The 21,672-nt window shown below is 43.4% G+C and overlaps 1 protein-coding gene and 1 long non-coding RNA gene across 13 annotated transcripts in view; one reads left to right on the forward strand and one right to left on the reverse strand.

Moving 5' to 3' along the window:
• Positions 1-21,672, forward strand: part of FHOD3 (formin homology 2 domain containing 3) — a 404,913-nt gene that overhangs the window by 151,810 nt on the left and 231,431 nt on the right. Inside the window, exon 1 of one of the 11 annotated variants that reach the window (XM_066992611.1) lies at positions 16,082-16,720. The exons of the other annotated variants lie outside the window; for them this stretch is intronic. Coding sequence (XP_066848712.1) covers positions 16,609-16,720 — 112 coding nt within the window. The 5' untranslated portion in view covers positions 16,082-16,608. Of the gene's footprint in view, positions 1-16,081; positions 16,721-21,672 lie in introns of those variants that run through there. 11 annotated transcript variants of the gene reach the window in all.
• On the reverse strand, positions 1,748-5,221 carry LOC106045942 (uncharacterized). 2 transcript variants are annotated; one of them, XR_010829545.1, is made up of 4 exons: positions 5,084-5,221; positions 4,149-4,410; positions 3,188-3,422; positions 1,748-2,454 (listed from the first exon to the last, which is right to left on the reverse strand). It is a non-coding gene; the product is annotated as an uncharacterized lncRNA (long non-coding RNA). The 2 variants fall into 2 exon arrangements; XR_001213006.3 differs by having other exon boundaries at positions 1,748-3,422.

Below are 21,672 nucleotides of genomic sequence, written 5' to 3' on the forward strand. Positions count from 1 at the left end.
GCTTCGTACCCTGCAGCTCCTTACAGTGACTGAAATCAATTCCAGCTTGCAGAGGATACAATAGCCCAGAGAGGCCAAGGCTCTCTGAGGCTCCTGCCAAATTACCAGCGTGATCATCTACTGTAAGTCAGCTTAGTCTTTATTAAAATTTCCCATAACTTTCATCCTAGGCTTTTAATCAGTTGTTTAAATACAAAAGGAACATGGATGTCATGTTTTTATCCTATGGAAACATTCTGTGAGTCTGTGATTGGTCTAAGAGCAAATATGGCAATACTGCACAAAGTAGAAAAGCCAATTTTATGATTTTTTTGTTGTCCATCACTGAAGAGAAGTATTGTTAAATGATAATCTTTCTGTTAACGTGAAGCATAAGTGGAGGTCAGGAAGTAAACTCCATGGACTTATCTTTCTAGAAGATTTTATTGGATTCTGTCAAAAAAAAAATACAAAGGTAGACAAGATATCCAAGTAAGACTTTCTGGGTTTAATTTTCATTGCAAATGAGAATTTCCCACTCTGTAACATAGAGAACTGAGGTGAATTCGCTGAGTTGGGATCAACAAACTGTGGCCCTGTCTGTTCCAGTTCACAAGGCAGTGTGTCTTCCAGCAGTACAAATAAAAATCTGCTTTGTAAACTGAACAAGATTCCTGGAATAAGCTCATTTCTTCATACTTTTCTGTAAGTAGTGTTGTTCCTTCAAGGGCCAGAAAATTAGTTTAACAATAACTGAAGGAAATACGCAAGCATCATGCTCTTCACCTCTTTTCTTCCATTTATGTCTTTTTTTTTTCCAGAACATCTGTGCTCGACTCACTTGACATGGAAGTAAAATGATTACTTTTTTTTTTTTTTATGCCAGCCATAAGTCGGTGGGCTGAGCCTTTCGAAGGAGAACTTCCCTCAAAACCAGTGTTCCGTGACAGCCAGAGGCAGAAAGCACAGATATGTTCCCTATCCTTTGTTTTTTGCTGCTGGCAGAAGGCTGTTTTTCATGCACTTTAGCTCCTTTTCTCATTCTCAACCTCAAAATATTCAATTTCTTGCATTTACTGTTATTGCAGTCCTGACTGATTGTCAGAATGAGAGTTCTGTTTGAGTGGTAGTGCTGTTAGAAAGCAGTGAGATGGCAGGAGTTAAGCACACGTTTAATCTACTCGAGTTGGTGTTTGCTGAGACGGGAGCAGCCCTCTCCTGTCCATCCAGGTACGGCCTGGTAGCTGAGGAGCTGCTGCTCAGGCAGCGGGAAGGGTCTGGTGAGGGTACAAAAGGTGACTTGAGATAAATGAAGATATACACCAGCTGTTCTTGTAGCATTTTTATTGATTTCTTGATCTTGGAAGGATAGCTTTTCCTCAAGGCTTTTTTTGCATTCAACAGCACAGAAGTTTCAGGCACATTAATGTTTGCTTTAAAACCATCTTGAGTTAATTCTCTAGAGACAAACAAAAAGAGAATATCTGCAAATACTGCTGTTCATGAATATTTGTATTATTATTCTGAAGCATTCTTTGAGGCCATTTGTTTACACAGTTTCAGTAAAATTGCATCATAAGTGCAAAATGTTAATGTGAAACTATGATCATTTTATTATTTTTTTTTAAATGGAGTTTTTTCTGTTATGTACTGGGAGGCTTTTTGTGTGTTATTTCCAAGTGTTTTTTTTTTTTTTTTATAATAGTAATCGGTATTACCTGCATTTGTTTTCTGTGTGATATCTATATCATATCTTCCCCCTTCTCCCCCAATTGCAAAGTCAATGTCTGTCTTCCCCCTGAGTCTGTAGTCTCCACACAGACCTGTATAGCTTTAGGGGAGAGCCTTCCTGACAAATCTCAGGTAAAGAACACTGCCTTTTTTTGCTTTATCCCAATCTACCCAATATAATCTGTTGTGGTATGTTATGCAGACATATTTCAGAAAAGCCTTAAAAAGCAAAACAAAACATTTTTGTGTGTTTCAACTGTCTAGTGTCACTGCAAAAGCGCTTCAGAAAGCAGGGGTGCACCAGAGCATGTTTTCAGAAAGCGTATGCTTAAATTCTGTGATTTGCGTGAATTTGGGAGTCTCCATTTGCCATCACAGACATGCCGGGGGGGGGGGGTTGGGTGGGATTGATCTCATCAGTGTCTCTAAATTCCTGAAGAGAAGATGCAAAGAGGATGGAGCCAGGTTCCTGTCAGCGGTGCGCAGTGCTTCTGGTCCTGGAGCACAGGAGGTTCCCTCTGAACACCAGGCAGCACTTATGTGCTATGTGGGTGACTGAGCACTGGCACAGGTTGCCCAGAGAGGCTCTGGAGTCTCCCCCCTTGGAGATCTTCAAAACCCACCTGGACGTGGTCCTGGGCAGCCTGCCCCTGCTCTGCTCTGGAGCAGGGGGTTGGACCAAATGGCTCCAGAGGTACCTGCCAATCTCAGCCATGCTGTGAGCCTGTGAAGTTGTCCTGAAACCTACAACCAGATTTCATTATGTCACTGGGCTGTGGTATATCCTGGAAACTGCAGTTCAGCTATCAGTTTTGCTCTTAATTGGTAACAGAAATAAACAGTTTGATAAATGTGTGGTTGAGATGAATATGCCCCTTTGAGTTATTAATTTGTTGGCCAAAATTGGTCAGTGGAAGTGCATAGGAAAAAGTTTGAAAATGAGCATCACTTTGGAAATTCGAGTAGTTTTTAATATTGCTGGACATGCCAGCTCTGGAGCATGAATTGCTTGTCTCCAGTATGTTAAATGCCATGGCTGAGAGCAAGTCAAAATTCCCCAGGTTATCCAGGCAACGTGATTCAACAGCCAGCCTTGAGGTGACTGCTGGCTTTTGGTAGGTATTTCATCTGGTAGGTAGACCCCCCGGTCTACCCAGTGACACCCAACACTTGCAGAGCTCATTGTTCTTTTCTATTAACTTTGACACAATATATTGTTAATCTCAGAGCTGGAAAAGACGTGGGAAAGTGGAGTCACAAACATTTGTATTTTTGTAAGTCACAGCAGTTCCCCCGATCGGCTGTCTTCTTGTTTCACATTTTAATAGCGCTGGAGAAAGTATTGCCAGGATGAAGTTTTTTTTTCCCAGGCTGCGCAAGATCTCTCTTAATAATTTATAGCCCTGGGGTAAAACATTTCTAAGTCTATTCTTGTGTTTTACTAAATAAGGGGAATATCTGTTTTTTATTTCCGTACCTGGAGAACACAGAAATACGATCAACATACATCTGAGGGTACCTTGCCGCTTTATTAGCAGGCGTATTTAGGTGAATTTTTCAGGCTCGTGCTTTTTGGCTGTTTTAATACGAAGCGTTTTAATGATGGCTAGAAGACAGGTTTCTCAGAACAGCAAGCCAATTGTAGAAGGAGGTTTCCCCAGGCCCTCTTCCAGGGAACGCTGCTGAATTGTGCGCGTGCTTTGTTCTGCGGACTGCGGAGAAGACAAAAGGTAGTGTGTAACTGAGGGCTGAAAGGAACAGGTCAGGAATAAGGGGAAGATTGATTACTTTCCAATAACTTTTTGTGCCTGGGTAGTTTCCCAGTGTTTTCCTGTCAGTCTCTTGCATCTGGGGAGGGGGCTGTGTGTCTCAGACCATATTTCAAGTCTTAAGGCCAATTACAGATATGCAGTGATTTTAGAGCAGGCTATAACTAAAAGTTGGGTCTGGAACTGAAAATAACTCTTGGAGCCTAGAAGGTGATGAGAACAAATCATATGCTCAGACGTGCTGTGGAATTTGTCTAAAGAATATAGGATAAGCCAAGATTAAAGAAATAACACTAAAATGTTCGGTGCAATTTTATATTGAGACTTCAGGCTGCATTTCTTGATCAAATTATATATATATATATATATCTATCTAAAATTCAATTATGTCTAGGATATTTGCCAAGAAAGATAGCGTTACAACCATAATATCTTTGGCCTTTCTATCGTGCATATAGAAGAGCCTGTTTTGTGATCAGAGGCAACTTTTTGTGAGGCATAGGCAGAGGAACTGCCAACTGCCAAGTTATTCGTGGTGCTGCATTATGACTAGCAGGAGAGAGCAGGCTTGAGGCGAGGCTCTCCATAGTCATCTAAGTATGTTGTTGGAGGTGCATCATGAATACTGATGAGCATTAGCAGAGCGCCAGGTATGGGGGCCGCACGTACCTGCTGCTCAAGGGCACGGGCAGTCACTCAGGAATCAGCAGAAATGAAAGGGCAGGTGCGATGTGTGTTTCACCACCACTGCCAGGAACTGAATCAGCTGGGATTTCTGTGTCACCTCTCGTGCTTCCAAGCAAGAATCGTGGCAGGGAGGAATCAAAACATTTTTGAAAATTTCTGTTTTGTTTGGGAGAACTTCACCTTTCAATCTATGTAACTGCACTAGGCGTTAAGAAAGCATTTTCCAAAGTAGTTTCTGAACTCTCTGTAATAAAAAATAACAAATAAAAGCAAAAATGTTGAAATAGTTCAAATTTAGAGGATGGAGCAATCTAAGGGCAGATCCAGAGGCATCTGTAGCATTGTGATTTTCTGCAGGACTGAAGAACTGACTGCCACAATGTGGTAAGTGTTCACAAGCTATTTTAGCATTGGGAAAGTCGTAATCCCAACTTGTATTGCCCCTATGGCAATAATATGGCAATAGTTACAATTTTAAAATCGAAATTGTCATCATGGCAAGCCATTGCAGGTTAATCTTGATTACCCACTTACTGGAATGTTTAGATGTATGTCAGAATAAATGAAACATCCTTTGAGGGATTGCAGATTCTCATGAAATAAGGGAATTTCGTAAATGAATTTGCATTAATGGAGTTTGAATTGTGATTTGATCTGAAATTGTTAAGTAATAAGTGTGTATCAGATAGGCTTTGTCAGAGCTTGGTTATGGATGGGTACTGATGTAAGCTGCTTATTTTATGAAATTAAATCTTAACTGCTTAAGTTGAAAAGATGTCGTAGATGCAATAGGTCATTGCATTTAGGAAGTTCTAAAATTGCTTACTTCAGCATGAGTTCTGGGTAATTTATTTTTTATTATTAAAATAGAAAAACAAACAAACAAACACAAACAAACAAACAAACAGAAGAAATACCTTTTCTTCGTAGGCTGCTCTCAAATGCCTGGCATCCTTCCTTGCCGAGAAGGGGAGCTGCACGACGGCAGTGCTGGCTGCGTGCCCATCGATACCCCAGTGCGGGTAGCTGTGTGTTCGTGCTCCTGTCTGTCCCAGCTGCGTCCTCGCTGCCAGACACTTGATCTCCTCCCGTCATGCCCTGAGGAGACCTTTGAAAAGTGGGCGTTTTGACTACGTGGCATTTTAAACAATGGCTAAACAGCAGCGCTCTGTGGCAGGGCTGCATTATGGCTGAATATAGCCTTTCTCCTCAGGCGCGGCTGCAGCATTTCTGCTTTCTCTCCGTCCTGGGGCACCCATAACTGAATGCAGCGTGAGCTTCGTGCTCTGCATCGCTGGTGCATTATTTTTGCTGCTCTGGCAGCTGCTCGATGGGGCTCGATCTGTGCGACCAGAGGCTTCTCTTCTGTGAGGAATTACACAAGTGGACTTGTGGTTTTGTGTGGTGAATACCCGGCCCCACTGGCTGGACACCGAGGGCCCGTAGGCAGGGCAGGTGGACGCTGCCCTCGGCAGTAGAGCAGCCCCGGCCTGGACATGGAGGGGTTGTGCTCAGCAGAGCAGGGCTCCAAGGGGGATGGAGGCATCAGGCAGTGAGGCTAGGCTGTAGTGGAGAGGACTGCAGGCTGGCTGTAGTTGTATGGTTTCTCTGAGAGTTACCTTAGGGAAGCTTCTGCGGGGGGAAATTGCAAAGTCCAGTTGGTGTAATAAGCAAGGAACATGGATTGTTTTGTTTCCATAGAGCTGTTACAAGATGCAGTAAGATGTGCGGTTAATGGAGTACTTGGCAATAGCGCTGCTCATGCAAGACTCTGTATACTTACAGGACAGAGAAGGGGAAGATGGTGTAAACAGGACTAGATGAAATGGCCTCAAGTTGCACCAGGGGAGGTTTAGGTTGGAAATGAGGAGACATTTATTCTCCGAAAGAGCAGTCAGGCATTGGAAAGTGTTGCCCAGGGAGGTGGTGGAGTCACCGTCCCTGAGGGTGTCCAAGGAAAGGTTGGATGTGGTGCTTAGGGACAGGGTTTAGTGGGTGACATTGGTGGTAGGGGCATGGCTGGACCAGATGATCTTGGAGGTCTCTTCAAACCTTAATGATTGTGTGATTCTATGAGCCTAAAGCCTGATCCTTTAGGAACAAACGCAAACCTTGCCTTTGCTTTTGGTGAAGGCAGCGTTACGCCATTCATTCTGCACGTTGCTCAGGCATTGCAAGAAAGCCAGCATGGAGCGCTTCAGAGTTGAATTCAATAAACTTGGCAAGCTGTTGGAGCTATTCACATGACATAGCTTCATGAGCATGTCTCTGAAGTCCCTACCTTCTGCAGCACTGAGCAGCACTGCCATTTTGAAGCTGAAACTCATGCAATGAGAAGGACAATGGGAAGGAACAACAGACATTTATCTCTCAAGTACCCCTGGCTCTTCGTATTTGCTCAAATGCTGTCAACTCTGGAAACAAGAAAAGTTTAAGCATTAATGATTTCTTCCTCCTTCCTTTTTTCTTTTTTTTTTTTTCCCCACCCATTTTATCACTTCCTACATTTATTCTCCTAATTACAACAAAATATTTCTGGTCAGCTCTTCATTTTCAGCTCAAGCAAGATGATTCCTAGTTTGCTTTATTTATTTTTTTTCCCTGTGTAGATTCAGCCTCCCTTTTAGCCAATAGCTGCGGCATCTCGCCCTTTGCTAAGCATATTTCTGAATAGCCAGGCAGAGCTATTTCAGTGCGTGAGCCCAGGCAATTTTAACAGCTGCAGATTCTTTGGTGTAATGGATGTCTTTGGATAGAAAAAACAGCTCTTGAATGATATGACCCTTGCATTTGAGAACCACTCAGTGGAAGAAAGGGGATTTGATACTTTTCATTAGCGCAACAGAGACTTCGCAAGTGGATGTAGCAAACCGTGGCCCCATTAAAGGGAATGCTGGGTTTGGGTGTCGTGGTATTTCCTGTTTTTATTGCATGCAGTGTGGCAGCTAGTTCGTATGTGCTTTGAGCGGGGGCTTGAGCCAGATGTCCTTGAGTTCCCTTCCCACCTAGATTATTTTTTGATTCTATAACTTTAAACGCTTCTTTTTCTGAATTTGGATGATGTGTAAAAGTATGTTTGCACCTTGATGGCTCATAGCACATATGACATGCTGCAGCCGTGGCACATCACAATTAAGGCTGTGTTAGTTTTGTTCCAGAGCTGGATGATGCAATGACGGTGATTAGAGGAGCTGCTGGTTGACACAGCTGATCCCCTGTTATGAGAATGAGTCCATCTCTCTCTGCACAGGATAAATGGAGATCTGCTGCACCCTTGTCCTCCTTTTCCCCTCTGTAAACTCACTGCTTGTGCATGTGCAGCAGCATGGACCCGAGAGCAAGAGCAAAAACCTCTGCAAAGCACCAAGCTCCAGTTTCTGTGTTCTCACTGGAGTTTACCAGATTAAAGTCTTGTTGTGATCTGTACAAGCCTAGAGTTGTATCAGAGGCTTTGTAGTCCCGTGTGCTTCATGTTGTATATTCATGTGCTAGGATGAGGGTAGGCTCTGCTTCGCAGCAGCATAGCCAGAGTTGCTCTTGATTTACTCTGCAGCAGGGTTGGATCAGGGATCAGGAGTCCTTGTTTTATATACCAGGAATCGTGTTTTACACAATCTATGCCTTCTTTGTACATGCTCTGTCATTCGTGGGACTGAGTAAAAACCTGCTTGAGGGACAGAACTGTGGTGTTTGAACACCATGGCCTGGACGGGAGGGGCAGCCTGCACATCTCCCCCCCAAAACATGATAAAGAAGCTAGTAATGGATTCTGGTTGAGAAAAAAGTCATCAATGTGAGTGAATGAGTGTCACAGCAGAGACTTTCCAGAACTGGTTTAGGAAACTGTTATTTCATTTAAAAGGCAGTCTGTTTCATCAGTCACCTAAGATTCAAGGCTGATGCTTTGTGGGAAACTTGGTTTTCTACTATTTTGAAATTGACTGGAGATATTTCTAACTTATTTAGGTATTTGAATACCTTGAAAGGCTGACATCTGCCTTTAGATATTTCTTAAGAAAATGGTAAAAAATCACCTTTGATTTTTTTTTTTTCTTCTCATGAGCAAATAAACCAGATTGCAAGAGCTGTGCTAATAGCCCTGAGGATCCTGGGCTGGCTCCGTAGGGTCTGGCTTCAGTCCAGTATGGCACAGTAGCTCAGGCATCAGACTTCACTGTCAATTTTTGTTAACTTGACAGTGAATGCAACAGGACGTGTGGTACAAGGTTGTCTGAGCTTGACTCCCTGAGATAAAAGTCAGAGAGTGGTAATGTTGGCTATATTTGCTCTTAACGAGAAAACGAGCGTCTCCCTCACTCCCTGCTAGGACAGCCAGTGCAGAGTTGACTTCAGCTAATTACGCTACTTAAGCTTAAAATCCCAGCTTCTGGGGTCTAAAAATACTTCCCAAATTAAATACTGATAATGTCTGTATCCAGAGCATGTGATTCATATCTTTTATACAATCTTCAAATTCTATGAATTCTACAGTTTATAATTTTTTGAACATTCTCTGAAATTTTGCAAGCTATGGTTTTGAAAGGAGGATGTCTTGGGATTAAGTGTGGGGTACGAATCACCGCAGGGCTGTGAAACCATCTGTTTCTGACCAAAGACAGGGCTTGATAAAGTAGGGCAGTTGATTAGTCATCGGTAATTTTATTATGCATTATGTGAGACATTCAAGACATAATAGGAGACATTCCAGGATATACGATATGCCGAAGATCAGGCAAAGGAATTGTGGTATCCTCCTGAATCTCTTCCCCTCTTCGTGGTGCTCTGGTGGTGCCCGCAGGAGGGGAGTGTTCTCTTCACTGGTATTTGAAACCCGTCCAGGCTCAGAGTCACTTATGCTGCAAGAAGATAAATGATGGGGAAAAGCTGAAGGGATTATTAAGAGGGAAAAAAAAGCAAAAAAAAAACCTATTCAGTCAAAACATGTTGTTCAAAATGTAACCTCTGAACCTGGACAATATTAGTGAGCTAACTATTTTAGGCACCATAGCACAGTAGGGTTTTGGTGAGAGTGTTATTCCTTAGCTAGAAATATAATACAAGTCTCATAAAGAATTTCTGGTCTGACTGACAAAATGAGATACATTTTCATCACAGAGGGACTCAAGGTGAAAAGTTCAGGTCTGGATCCGCTTTGGGTTTGGTCTATTTATATGGATAAATGTGATAAAATGCAGCTGCAAGCTTCAGACTCATGTTTTTCTAATGTTTAGGAGAACTTCGATTCAGTTGGGTTTTGCACCTTCTGCAGTTTCCAAGGGTCTGCTGCCAGGAAAGGAGCGATGCCACTGAACAATGGAGCTGGACTTGCGTGGGATTCATACTGTTCCAAAAGTAGATTGAAATCCTAGATCATCAACCATCGGAGCTAAACCATCTTGACACCTCCCTCACCCCCTCCCCTTTCTGCTCTAAAATTGTTTTCAAGTCTAAAACCTGCTGAGTAACAGAGCAAGATGCCATTCAGGTCTCTGATCTGGGGCTGAGGATGAGGCAAATAGCTGGCCATGCAGCTAAGTCAAATTCCAAGTGGAACAAAATTTGTGAAGTGATTCGGCTCCACGAGCCAGCTGTGCAGAGCCAGGTGCAAATGGTGCATAGCAGCAGACCACATGCCTCTCAGGCTGGACATTGACATTGTATGTAATTGCGTCGGATGAATCAGATTTGACTCTGCTCCCTTTGCATTTAAACCAATTGGATTTGCATGTAACATGTTTGGTGCTGTCTTGCATCCATTAAGAAACCTATTTGTTTGACTTGTGCTTGTAAATCTATCATAAAACAAGCTAAAATAGCCTGCACCAAAGGCATACCTGAATTTCTGTAAAGTATGAAAACATTATTGCATCCATTTTAAATACGGGAATCCAATATACAATATAATTGAGCAAAGATTCTGCTGGACTGAGCCTTAATCTTTGCACATAAATGGTGGGTTTGACTTTGGGGCTTTATTCAGAATTAACAAACGAGAAGAAATTTCTTAGATCAAAGCCTGTTCTGCTTGCAGGATCATATAGAGGTTGTCTAAGATCACCTTCCTTGTGATTGTTTCTAGGCTGGAAGAAAGGATTGTGAAGCTACTCATGGCATAAATGCAAAAGCTGAGGAGGCAAGCAGTTGATATGCAAGGAGAAACAAAAAGATGGACACATGCACGTGGCCAAACGTATCTCCTAATTCTCTCACCTGAAAGCTTGAGCAGGTGTTCACTTTGATGTGATTCACAGGCAGCTGGTAGAAGCTATCGGTTGGTATGGTCTCTTGATGAGACTTAGCAAGCACTTCAGTGTGAAATCAAAACTTGTTCCGAGTGAATCGTCATGTCTGGGAGTGGTCTCTGTTGGGGTTATAGTCTTTTGCATCTGTTTTGTCATACAGAGCACAAGTTGCACCAGAATAAAGAAAAACCTACCTGACTGTAAGTCCTCTATTTCCCTCTTTCCGGCACGGTGAATCCCATCAAGGGAGCGCTGCTTCAGTTGAGTATCAGTAGCATGATACTTGCTGCTTCATATGTCACAGGCAAAAAAAAAAAAAAAAAAAAAAAAAAAAAAGTGAGATTATCACTTGAAACATAATGTGGTGTTTGTAGTCACAACTGTTGCTTTGCATGAAGTTAAGGGGCTATTGGAGAAGTTGCAATTTTAAGGCTGCTTATCAGTTTAGGGGCTGCCCATGGATGTCCTGTGACACACAGCCTACTGAGAAGCTTGAATTGACCCTAAATTGACCCATGAATTTTCTTGAGAGAGCTCGGGTCTTCTGCGGAGGTCTGCTAAGCAAAAGCTATCACCATACACATTTATTTGCAAAGTTGGCTTTGTTTGGTCTATTTGGGCTGAGAAGGGTAGGGGAAGATGGTAGATAAACATACGCCCACGTTGCCCCAGCACAGAAATGGCATGGCTGTGGCTACCCTTGCCAGTGTGATTTTGAGGCTAAACCAGGGGGTTTCAGCCCCACCAGGTCCTCAGCGTGCTGCAGAGCCTCCCAAAGCGCTGCTAGCACGTGGGTCCCAAAAGCCCTAAACCGAGCCAGAACAGTCCTGTTTGTCTCCCGTTAGGGCTCAGATCCTGAGGCACCTTGGATGGAGCTGTAGCAGACTGTGCACACTGCAGTGCAGCAAATGGGCTGCGCAGTCGAGTTTGTTACCTGGGGTTTGATGAAAAACACACATTTTTGACTGGTTTTGTAACACCTCAGTTCCTAACGTATACAAGAGGTCAGGGATTTGATCTGATAATTTCATCTACTTCTATCAGTCCTTGGTGAATATATTGTGGTAGGCCATACTGAGCATGCAAACAGCCTTTTCAAGAAAACAGCTTGTTCCCTTTGTAACAGTAAATGAATACTAAAAGTGGTCTTCTCTTGTTGGAGTAGCTGAATCCCCAAATCCCTTAAAATTACACTCGTGATAGTAAGAGATCTCGTATTTCTACCTAACTTAGGAATTGGGCCTGCAATTGGAAGATGGGACCACAGAGTTCTTTTTATCCTCACCACACCTTCCTTCTGAATCTGAATGGCTCTCACCTGTGTTGTATTAATATATGATGCTTATAAAATTGATTTTCTTTTAAGCTATCTCCTCAAGATTTTATTGTGACAATGTCAAATCCCAGTCAGCTTTGTGTAACAAGTTGTCTTTGTAAGTTACTTCACCAGAAAAAGTTTCCTGTGCTATACCCCCGGCATGATCTGATAGTTAAAATCTGTGCCTCTGCCAGCATAGAAAAGTCAGGTTGTGCTGTGAATGGATATCTAATGAGAACTTAATGTGGATGTCGTAGCCCTAGTTGAGCAATTCCATTCAATTTAGTGTTTGCCTAAGTTACTAATTTAAAGCTGTGCTTACAATTTCAGCAAAATGCCTAGTCTGTAAATAGTACTCATAAATTTTCCAAGTGGCCTAGCAGTTGTTTTATTCCTAGTGGAATAAAAAGCCTAAGCCTACCAGGCTTTGGTTGTAGTAACGATTGTGTGGGTGGGAGGAGATCTGGGAGCACCAGCACCGGGTTCAGTATGGACAAAAGGAAAGATGATGGTCAGCACTGAGGGCTTTGGTGTCACGTAAAACTATAGGTGAATCAGGCCAATAAGGTAATCAATGCTGAACTGGAAGGAAAATAATAAAATAAAAAATTGAGTAGATGGCAGGAAGTAATTCACAGACTGAGTTTTCCTAGCCAGGGCCAGGCAGCAGTGATGTGAATATATCGGTGAGTCATCTCAAAGAGGTTTGTTTCTTCTTCTAGAAGCTCTTTTCTGCATGCTATAAAATAGATAAAACTCCCTGGTTTGTCAGTTGTGCTGAATGGCAGAGGTGTTTGCACTGCAGTATGCATAATTTCTTGCTTCAGAAGTATGCAAAATAGAAGCCAAGTTCTGCTTTCTAAAATATATCACAGTGTGATGGTCCTGCAATTAGATTAAGCACTTGGAAAACGTCATTCTTGTTTCTCAACAGAATATACATCCAGCCACACACATTTCTGTTAATGGGGAATGAGGACAGTGAAGGAAACCAGCGTTTGAGGGCCGCTTTTATGATCACCATATGGGGAAGGAGCGCCTACATTTTGATATTTGTGCACATCTAATCCCACCACTGTCAATGGGATTTAAAATGCCTACTAATCAATATGATGCATATGGTATGTGTCACGGAGTGACTAATGCGATGTAATGCAGTAGCCACTGTATACAAAGAAGTCTCCCATGTGGCTGTAAACATCTGCTTTTGTTATCAGCGACTCTGGAGTCGTAATAGTTGGCAAAGGGGAAAAACCAAACAAAGGAAGGTTAGCAAAAGAGGCTTCAAGCTTTAATCTACGTGGAGGCCCCTGAAGTGAAATACCCTGTGGGAAGCAAAAGGAGCCATGTGTGTCCTTTCTGCATAGGGATCAAATAACCCCAGGCTTCCCCTTCTCTCTTCCCCCACCAAGTGACTGTCCTCAGACTGAGGGTCCCAGCTTCCACGCAGAAATCACTCAGAGGCAGAGGTGGTGAACAGCAAGTTTTTGTGCATGTCATGTGCAACATGAAAGAGCGAGATTTTCAATACGAAGATGCCCCGATTTGCCCCATATCAGTGCTCCTATCCACACTAATCCTCCGACCCCACTGTGGTCAGAGGCTGTGGCCTTTCTGAGGTAGCAGGCAAAATTCTCATCGTCATCTCTTTTGCAGAGTGGAGCCTTCAAAGGTGAGGAGGCTCCGTACAGCTGCATCATCAGGAGGGAGGGATGGAAATGAGCCCTGCATTGACTTAATTCCCAATACCATTTTGGCTGGGGCAGGATTGGTCAAGTAACCTGCTGAAAAATGAAGGGAGAGTCAGTATCTTTCCTCTCCAGAGCACTCTTATTTCCTCCAGGTGGGACAAGTCGTTTTTTTTGGTAATGGGCCCTCCATCATTCTCCACTTACCTCCCACTCTGTGGCTCAAAGAGGAGAAGGACTTTGCCTGGCTCTGGGCTGTGTGATGGTGTCAGAGGCAGGTTAGAGAGGAACTGCTCCATCTAATGCTGAAACCACGTGGCAGGAGGTTACTGCTTTCCTCAGGTGTGCAAATGTCAGTGCTCCTCAGGCTACCTGACTTCTGACACCCTTGTCAAGAGCATTATTATGTCCTTTGGGCTTCCTCTGTTCACAGATATTTTGTATGTGGGCACTCCTGAGGTTCGGGAAGCACTGATTTTATTGCATCTCCCACAGTACGTGCTGAAATGTGGCAGGTTTGTTCCCTAAAACAGTGTCTGTCAGGTACAAAGGGACATAGTGGCAGATCTGGTGATGGTGCTTCTGTCAGTGGTGCTGTTTGGCGCAGGAAGATGCTGCCGCTGGGTGAGCACACCTGCTGGTTTAGGCAGATGAAACAGTAGAAAGTCACAGCTCCTAGGACCTGAAAACCTGACAAACATTTTAAACTAATGTTGCAATTGAAGCTCTCACTTGTAATAAAATACGTTTGCAAAATCAGGTGTAGGCACTGGGAGCTGTGGCTACGATTTGCCCTGGAAATGTTCACTTCTGTTTCACTTCTGTTTATGAAATTATGCTTTATATTATTTTGATAATACACAGTGGCAAGAATTGCAGGGGTATGTGCTACTTCTCATTGCTTAACCAGCAAAATCACCCTGAACGTGAACCCACTGCAGCGGCACATAGAGGTGGAAAGCACAATCTCAAGTTTAGGCCCCTCATACACCCTCATTTTTTTCATTACTGGGGTGGTCCTTGTCACTCCCAGTCAGTTTGTAGACGCATGGGACAACTTAGTTGAATAGAGACATGGAATTAACAGAACTTCCCAGCTTTTTGACAGGTTTTGTGCCATGGGTAGCTCAAGTGCCTACTCCCATTTTATATTGGTATCGCTCAGATACTGTAAGGCAGTCAGAAAGCTCTTAAAAAACACTGTGTAAATGGTAGCAGCTGGGCTTGGATGCAGCCTTCCTTATTTTTTCTTTACTGTGTCATGAGTCTCTCCTCCCTCTTGCCCAAAACACACGTGCACTCACATCCTCGTCCTCATCTTCATTCCTGTTGGAGGTAATTTTTTCCAAGGTATAAATCCAGTGAGCTTTTCCTGATATATAGGCTCTTTGTTTCAAGACAGCTGTAGTGTGAGGCCCACCCACACCATGCTGTCCCCATTGCTTTCAAGCCAGTACTTCTGACATAAAATAGCCATCCAAAGCCTTTGCTTCAGTTCTGCTTGCTGGGGATGGTGTGAAAACAGCAGTTTTTATAATCTGGGTTTTCACCCGAATAAACCAAATGAGCAGAAGATTACAGGACTTCAGCCTTGGGTTGTCACTGGAGCTACTTTTGAGTAAGCAGTTCAGGTAACAGTGTTCGTGCATACCATGTCTCTGTACCTTCTCTAAATTCATAGCAATTTTTTTATGAGCTTTGCGTGAAATTAAGAAGAAATATTTCCTTGTTACCCTCGCTTAATTTCTTCAGATTTTGGCAGAGCCTCACCTGCAGATTTTACACATGTGGTGTGGGAAATGGGAGAGCAGTTTGGCTCTAGGCAGCACGAGGCAGCGTGACTTCATTCTTCACGGCCGAACCAGGGCTGCATGGAGATGTTGCTGTGTGATTTCCGTGTTCGAAAACCCTCTACACAGGATTTTCATGGGACAGCACCTCAAAAGGAAAAGGAAATACTCCTTCTGGCACACTGGTTTAATGGAGTTTAACGCTAAGAAAATAACTGCCAGGGAAAATTGAAGCCAGATACGAGACACCGAGCATTCCTGAACGACTTAACCTGCCTCCAGCAGCACATGTAGCATGGCTCGAGCACTCCGGCTTCAGGAATGTGGATTTCTTTAGGCAAATTCTGATGTAATGACAGAAAAATGGTGCTTGATTTTAATTGCATAATAAAGTCCCGTTTGTTTTGATAGTCTGTAGGAAAAGCACGTTTACCAAGTTCAGATTCATCTACAAATCTAGGGCTCGGGGAATAATTGAATCTGAAGTTCAGGCACCGGGTCACTTCTCACAGGAACTTTGATATTTTTTCTTTGCTGTTTTCTAGCTTCGGAGATTTTGAAGTGAGCTGATTTTGTGATCATGCACAACTAGCTGCCAGGCACTGGCCAGCTTGTTTATCCAGGGTATTTCACTTGTAGTCTGTGAACTATAACCTGGCTGTTGTCACATCCGTTCATGCTGGGAAGAAGGTCAGCATACCAAAGTAAATGCAGTTGCAGCGGGTATTGCTTTACACGTTTCAGGACATGTAATTTTTCAGTGAACTGTCTTATGTTGGTATTCAGGTAGTTGATAAGTTACCAGCCGTGTCGTTGGTAGGGGAGAACAGTAGTTTATTTTGATTAAAAGTGTGACTAAAATAAGGACAATGGTAGGATGTGAGTGGCACAACATACTTTTAGTATTTGCATTCATTTTTATGTGTGCAAGTGTTAAGCATTCCATCCCCTCAAAAAAGTAAAAAATAAAAATTGTCTTATAAGATTATTTAGTGTTGACAATGGGATTGATATAGCATGCAGCACACATCTGGGTAGTGCCTGCCTACCCATAGCATTTGATGTCCTGAGGAATTGTGTGAGGTGTGTTGTGACCTTGACAAGTATGGGATGTGTGGAAGTACTTGAAAATCTGTGACTATCTGGCAATGTAAGCCCTGTAACTAATCTGATCCTGCAGCAGCCGAATGATCAATATGACAACATGCTGCTGTGCACTGGAAGAAAAATGTGTCATGGAACGAGTACAGTATGTAAGAAATTCAGTGTTTCAGTAATGTTCTGTTTTACTTTTGTTGGTAGATTTGTTTTCTTGTGTATGTCACCGTTACTGCAAGCCATGCCAGCAGAAAGGATGAGCAAGTGCTGCAGAGTTCAGGAGGCTGCTCTGGGTTCCTCTCCTCCATGCAGTCTGCCAGTGCTGGATGTGGGGCTGCTCACAGGAGAAAAACTAGATGGCAGAAGCAAGTGGTGGGCTTTTGCAACAAGCCTTGCGTTTTGTCTCCTCTCCATCAAGGTCAGTGTTTGTATCTTGAAGCAGAGCTTGCAGAGCAGGGTTTGAAGTGTCTGTATGCAGCAGCATGCTCATCCAGAGCAACAAATCTGGGGAGCCAGCTCTTTTGCCCTGGATCTTTCCTGGCCAAATGTTCAGTGGTACTTGGCATAAGATTGTCCTTCTCTGCTTGTGGATGGTCCCTGGTTGGCTTGGAGTAGTGCCGCATGGGAGGCTACATCCGTCTGTAAAGTCAGTTGTGTTGCACTTGATCCAAATTGTTGCCATATGCTGATTTGAGCAGTAGGTAAGATTTGTTAAAATTTGTTTAAAAACCCAGCTGTCTGCACTGCTTTGGGGGCCAGCCTGACTCCCATGGTGGTCAGGCAGAGCTGCACTGATGCTGGAGGGGTGTTGCCCATGTTTTCGCTGGGAGCAGACACAGGGAAAGCAGGCAGCAGGCTGAAAGAGTTGTCCAGACATAACTGGGGCTGCTGCATGCAGAGACCCTGGGAGGCTGAGGGCTCCCAGAGCTCTGTTTTCCTCAAGGAGTGTGCAAAAGGGAGACAGGCACTGGGCTTTGCTTTTGGACGAACATCATAGAACCACAGAATGGTTTGGGTTGGAAGGGACCTTAAAGATCATCTAACTCCAACCCCCCTGCCATGGGCAGGGACACCTCCCACCAGACCAGGCTGCCCAAAGCCCCATCCAGCCTGGCCTTGAGCACCTCCAGGGATGGGGCATCCACAGCTTCTCTGGGCAACCTGTGCCACTGCCTCACTACCCTTAAGGTGAAGAATTTCCTCTTAGTGTCTAGTCTAAATGTATCCTCTTTTGGTTTAAGACCATTCTCCCTTGTCCTATCATTATCTACCTGAGTAAAGAGTCCTTCTCCATCTTTTTTAAACCCCTGGGGCCAGGGTGATATTTCAGTGCTGAAACCAAGAGCAGCGTGCTACGTAGGGGCAGAGCGAGCTGCATGCAAACTCCTTTCTCACTTGTTTTTCAACAGCTGTTTCTGAAAAAATGAATGTCGTTATGCCACTGGAAAAGAGCAGTTTTCTTCGTGTGCTTTATATAATCTCATTAGCTGTTGTCTCCATTAATTAAACTATGAAATGTTCAGAGAGAGAAATGTTGCTTGTGGTGGGTTCGCTGACCTTGCGAGGCGTACCGAGGAAGTTGAAGGAAAAATAACTGTCCTCTGCCGAGTGGTGTTCCCTGAAAGAATAGAGGAGATGTAAATACCACAGACAGGCTTTTTAGAGACAGCAGTCAGAGTAAGCCAGGGTTGCCTCCCATATTTTTTTTAAATTGCGTTATAGGAAATGGTTTTGAATTGTTTTATTTCCTAATAGTCACATCCTTATTAGCCTTGTGTTTTTCCTTCCCATACCCCCGCTCTGGGCTGTGTTGTATGTGGGAATTTCTACACTATAAAATCTAAAAACTTGTTAGAGAAAAGCAGTTCACAATTTATAGAATTGTTAGTCATTTGTAGCATATTTTTTGCTTGCTCATCTATGTGTGCATACTGAAGCGTCCTGTGTTTTATTGTAGATGTGGGCAAGATTTGAGAGGATTATTCGAGCTTTTTAATTGGTTATTTATGATTTTATTGGTCTTCATAAATTACATGTCCTCTTTATTTGGGAAGGACATGTCAAAAGGCAAGAAGGAAGGGACTGAGGAAAAGAAATCCATTGCTCCCTTCAGATGCAAATTCTTTTCTCCCCCTTTCTCCTGCGCACTGTGGGGTGACCAGAGTAGCGCAGCTTGTCTGAAGCTTGAGCTCAGCATTGCAGGGAACCCTGTGATGTTAGGGGGAAGAGACTTATTGTTACCTTTGTCATCGCATGTGCAAATGCCTTTTTTTCTTTCTGCTGTTCTTAGAAACTAAAGTAATCATAACAGATTATTCTTGTTTGAAACCAGTTTATATACTGGGGAAGAGACCACTACCAATTTCTGTCTTTTTCTGTAACTGTAAACATTCTCAGCTGAAGCCATCATCTGTGTGCATTTAGAAATTATTCATTTTGTTTCACAGTTTTATTGGTTTGCTTCCTAACTGTTATCAGTGAGTTAGAGCTGAGCTTTTTTAATTCAAATGGCATGATGCCCAATCCTCTGAGATTAGTTGGCAAACGATTCTGGGCACCTTGCCACCTGGCATTTATCAGAAAGGGGCTGCTAATAAAACACTGGAAAAAAATAAGATTGTTCCAGACATGCAAGCCCCTGAAGTTTCAGGGAGTGAGGAGTGACAGAGCTTTCACAAACACACCCAATATTCTGTGGCATGGCTCTGAAACTGCTCAGGAAATACCATCCTAATACCTCTGCAGAAGAATGATATGGAAGTAAATGTACTTTGGGTACAAATTAGTTTTCCCTTTCTTCAATTTGCAGCTGAAATTCTTGTCCCTCGTTTTCTTGGTGCTTTGGCTCCAGATTGAGCTCTCTGGGATGCCTGCAGTGGTATTTGGGCTCTGAGAGATTTCAGCCTTACAGAAGCAGCAGCCTCCCACAGGACCATCTTAGGGCTGAAGACCATATGTGTCCTGGGTCCCCGACTGTAAGGAATCTAGGCAAACCCCCATAGGATCCTATTTTGAATCTAAAGAACATTTGTTGGCTGCAAAAGACTTTGAATGCAATGTTTCCAACGTAGTGACCAGCATTTTCTGCTTATAATTCTTGTTTTGTCAGAAAAGCTCCAAGAAGTTTGACTCCTGGATAAATAGGTCCCAAGCCATTTAAAGCTTTATAGGTCTAGACTAACATCTTAAAACTAGCAGGCTGCCCAAGCAGATTGTGCCTTGCAGATTTAATATGCTCATGAATTAAAATGCCACTAACAAGCAAGTTGCCAGAGCCTGCACCAGCTGAAGTTTTCTAAACACATTTGACAGGTTGTCTCATACACAGCATATGGCAGTAGTCTGTCGGCACTCATTTGCATAAGTAGCCTAGCCAAAAGCAATAAAAAAGAGGTGCACAGTAGGAACTAGTTCTTGAGTCCAAGAAAAGTTTTTTTTTCTTTTTTTTTCTTATGGTTGTTTTGTCCCTTCAACTTCACTGTCTGCTTTCTGTGTCGCGAGGATTAGTAGCGGTTGCAGACTGGGAATGCCACTAAGGCAACCTTGAACAACTGGTTATTTCTTCATGGTTTTCCTTCTGTAGAGAGCAGTAATAATATGTCCTGCATTTCTTCTAAGAAACCACATTTTCCTGTTTTCTATATGTAATAGAATATAATCAGATGTATAACCCCCCTTTTTTTTTTTGCTGGAGCCTTCTTCTGTACTCATCCCCTGTCATCATCCCAATTTTCTAGTGGCTTTGTGTAGACTTTAAAAAGAAAGACCGTGTTTGCAGGGGTCGGTGGAGAAGGCAGTGCTCCAAGAAGGTAAAGACTTTCCAGTGCAGTGTCAGAGATTCGATTGACTTCAGAGAGTCAGAGGCTTTTCACTCTGTTTTCTGCTGTAGCTTGCACCTACATGTCATTCTCTCAGAAGTCCTCTTTCCTCTTGGCAGTCCTTTAAGTTCTATATAGCTTGCTCTGTGTGTTTCCCAGCCATCAACTAACATCAACATGGCACGAAGCTACAACTGTACAAAATTATCTTTTAAATAAAAAACGTAAGTGGTCTTTCTGTCCTTCATAGATACTTATGGCCACTTTGGGTGAATGAATAACCTTAACTGAAAGACCTCTTTTCTGTGTGCTGGACCAGTAGTTAAGTAGTCGCCATGACAAATGAGGCATCAAGCAAGGTTCCCAAGTTGTTGATACATGATTTTTTTTTCTATCCCTTGCCAAGGCTACAGAAGAGCAGTAAGGAGGAGTCTAAATTTCTGCTCAGAAATAAGGCTGTAGAAGAAGTAGGAGGATAAGGGTGGTCTGTATCTGTGAAGGCCTCGACTTAAATGCCATGAGCAGAAAGCAGTAGGAGAGCACCCTTCCAGCCAGAGGCCCTCCCGAAAGGTCTCCTCAGCTCCTTGGCTAGTGCCAAGGTGGTTTCCCAGTACAGGGGAGGCCTTGCAGGACAGCAGAAGCCCCCCTGTCCTTTGCCCAGCTGGGGTCCACACAGCCGGGGGGGGGGGGGTTGTCAGGCCTACTCCTTCCCAAGGCTGGAGGTGACACATGGGTCTTGTGCTTATCCTCCTTGCTCGGTATCTGAGATGCCTTTCAGCTGACTGGTTAAATCCTGGCAGCCAGCGCAGATGCCAGCAAGGGTGTTTGATGTCTGCGGCAGAAGAATTCGGCTCATTTTGATGACCGTGTAAATGAATTAAATTTATGTTTTGGTGTCAACACCCTCACACAGGAGAAGCCACTGGTGACAGGAGTGACTTTATTTACAAAACAGACTTGGAGGAGTGATTAGATGCTTTTTTTCCCCTCCTTTTTCAAGCAAACTGGGACTGAGATTGTTTTTGGGAGAATCTAGAAATGTTTATGCCCCACTTTCCCTCCTTACCTTAGCCTAACAAATGCACTAGGGGCAAAGGGAAAAAACCCTAACAAAAAATACAGTATTTCTGTTATCTCCCAGGAAATATCTGAAAACTAAAGTTGAAGTGTGTGTGTAGTATTCCTTTTGGATTCAGTCTCACAACAAATATGTTCATATAGGATCATAGAAGCAATGGATGGAATCACAGAATGGTTTGGGTTGGAAGGGACCCTAAAGATCATGTCATTCCAGCCCCCTGCCATGGGCAGGGACACCTCCCACCAGACCAGGTTGCCCAAAGCCCCATCCAGCCTGGCCTTGAACACCTCCAGGGATGGGGCATCCACAGCTTCTCTGGGTAACCTGGTCTAGTGCCTCACCACCCTCTGAGTGAAGAATTTCGTCCTTACATCTGATCTAAATCTCCCCTCTTTTAGTTTAAAGCCATTTCCCCTTGTCCCATCACTCCACCCCTGACACAGAGTCCCTCCCCAGCTTTTCTGTAGGCCC

The sequence above is a fragment of the Anser cygnoides genome, chromosome 2 (assembly GCF_040182565.1).
Source record: "Anser cygnoides isolate HZ-2024a breed goose chromosome 2, Taihu_goose_T2T_genome, whole genome shotgun sequence".
Classification (NCBI taxonomy): domain Eukaryota; kingdom Metazoa; phylum Chordata; class Aves; order Anseriformes; family Anatidae; genus Anser; species Anser cygnoides.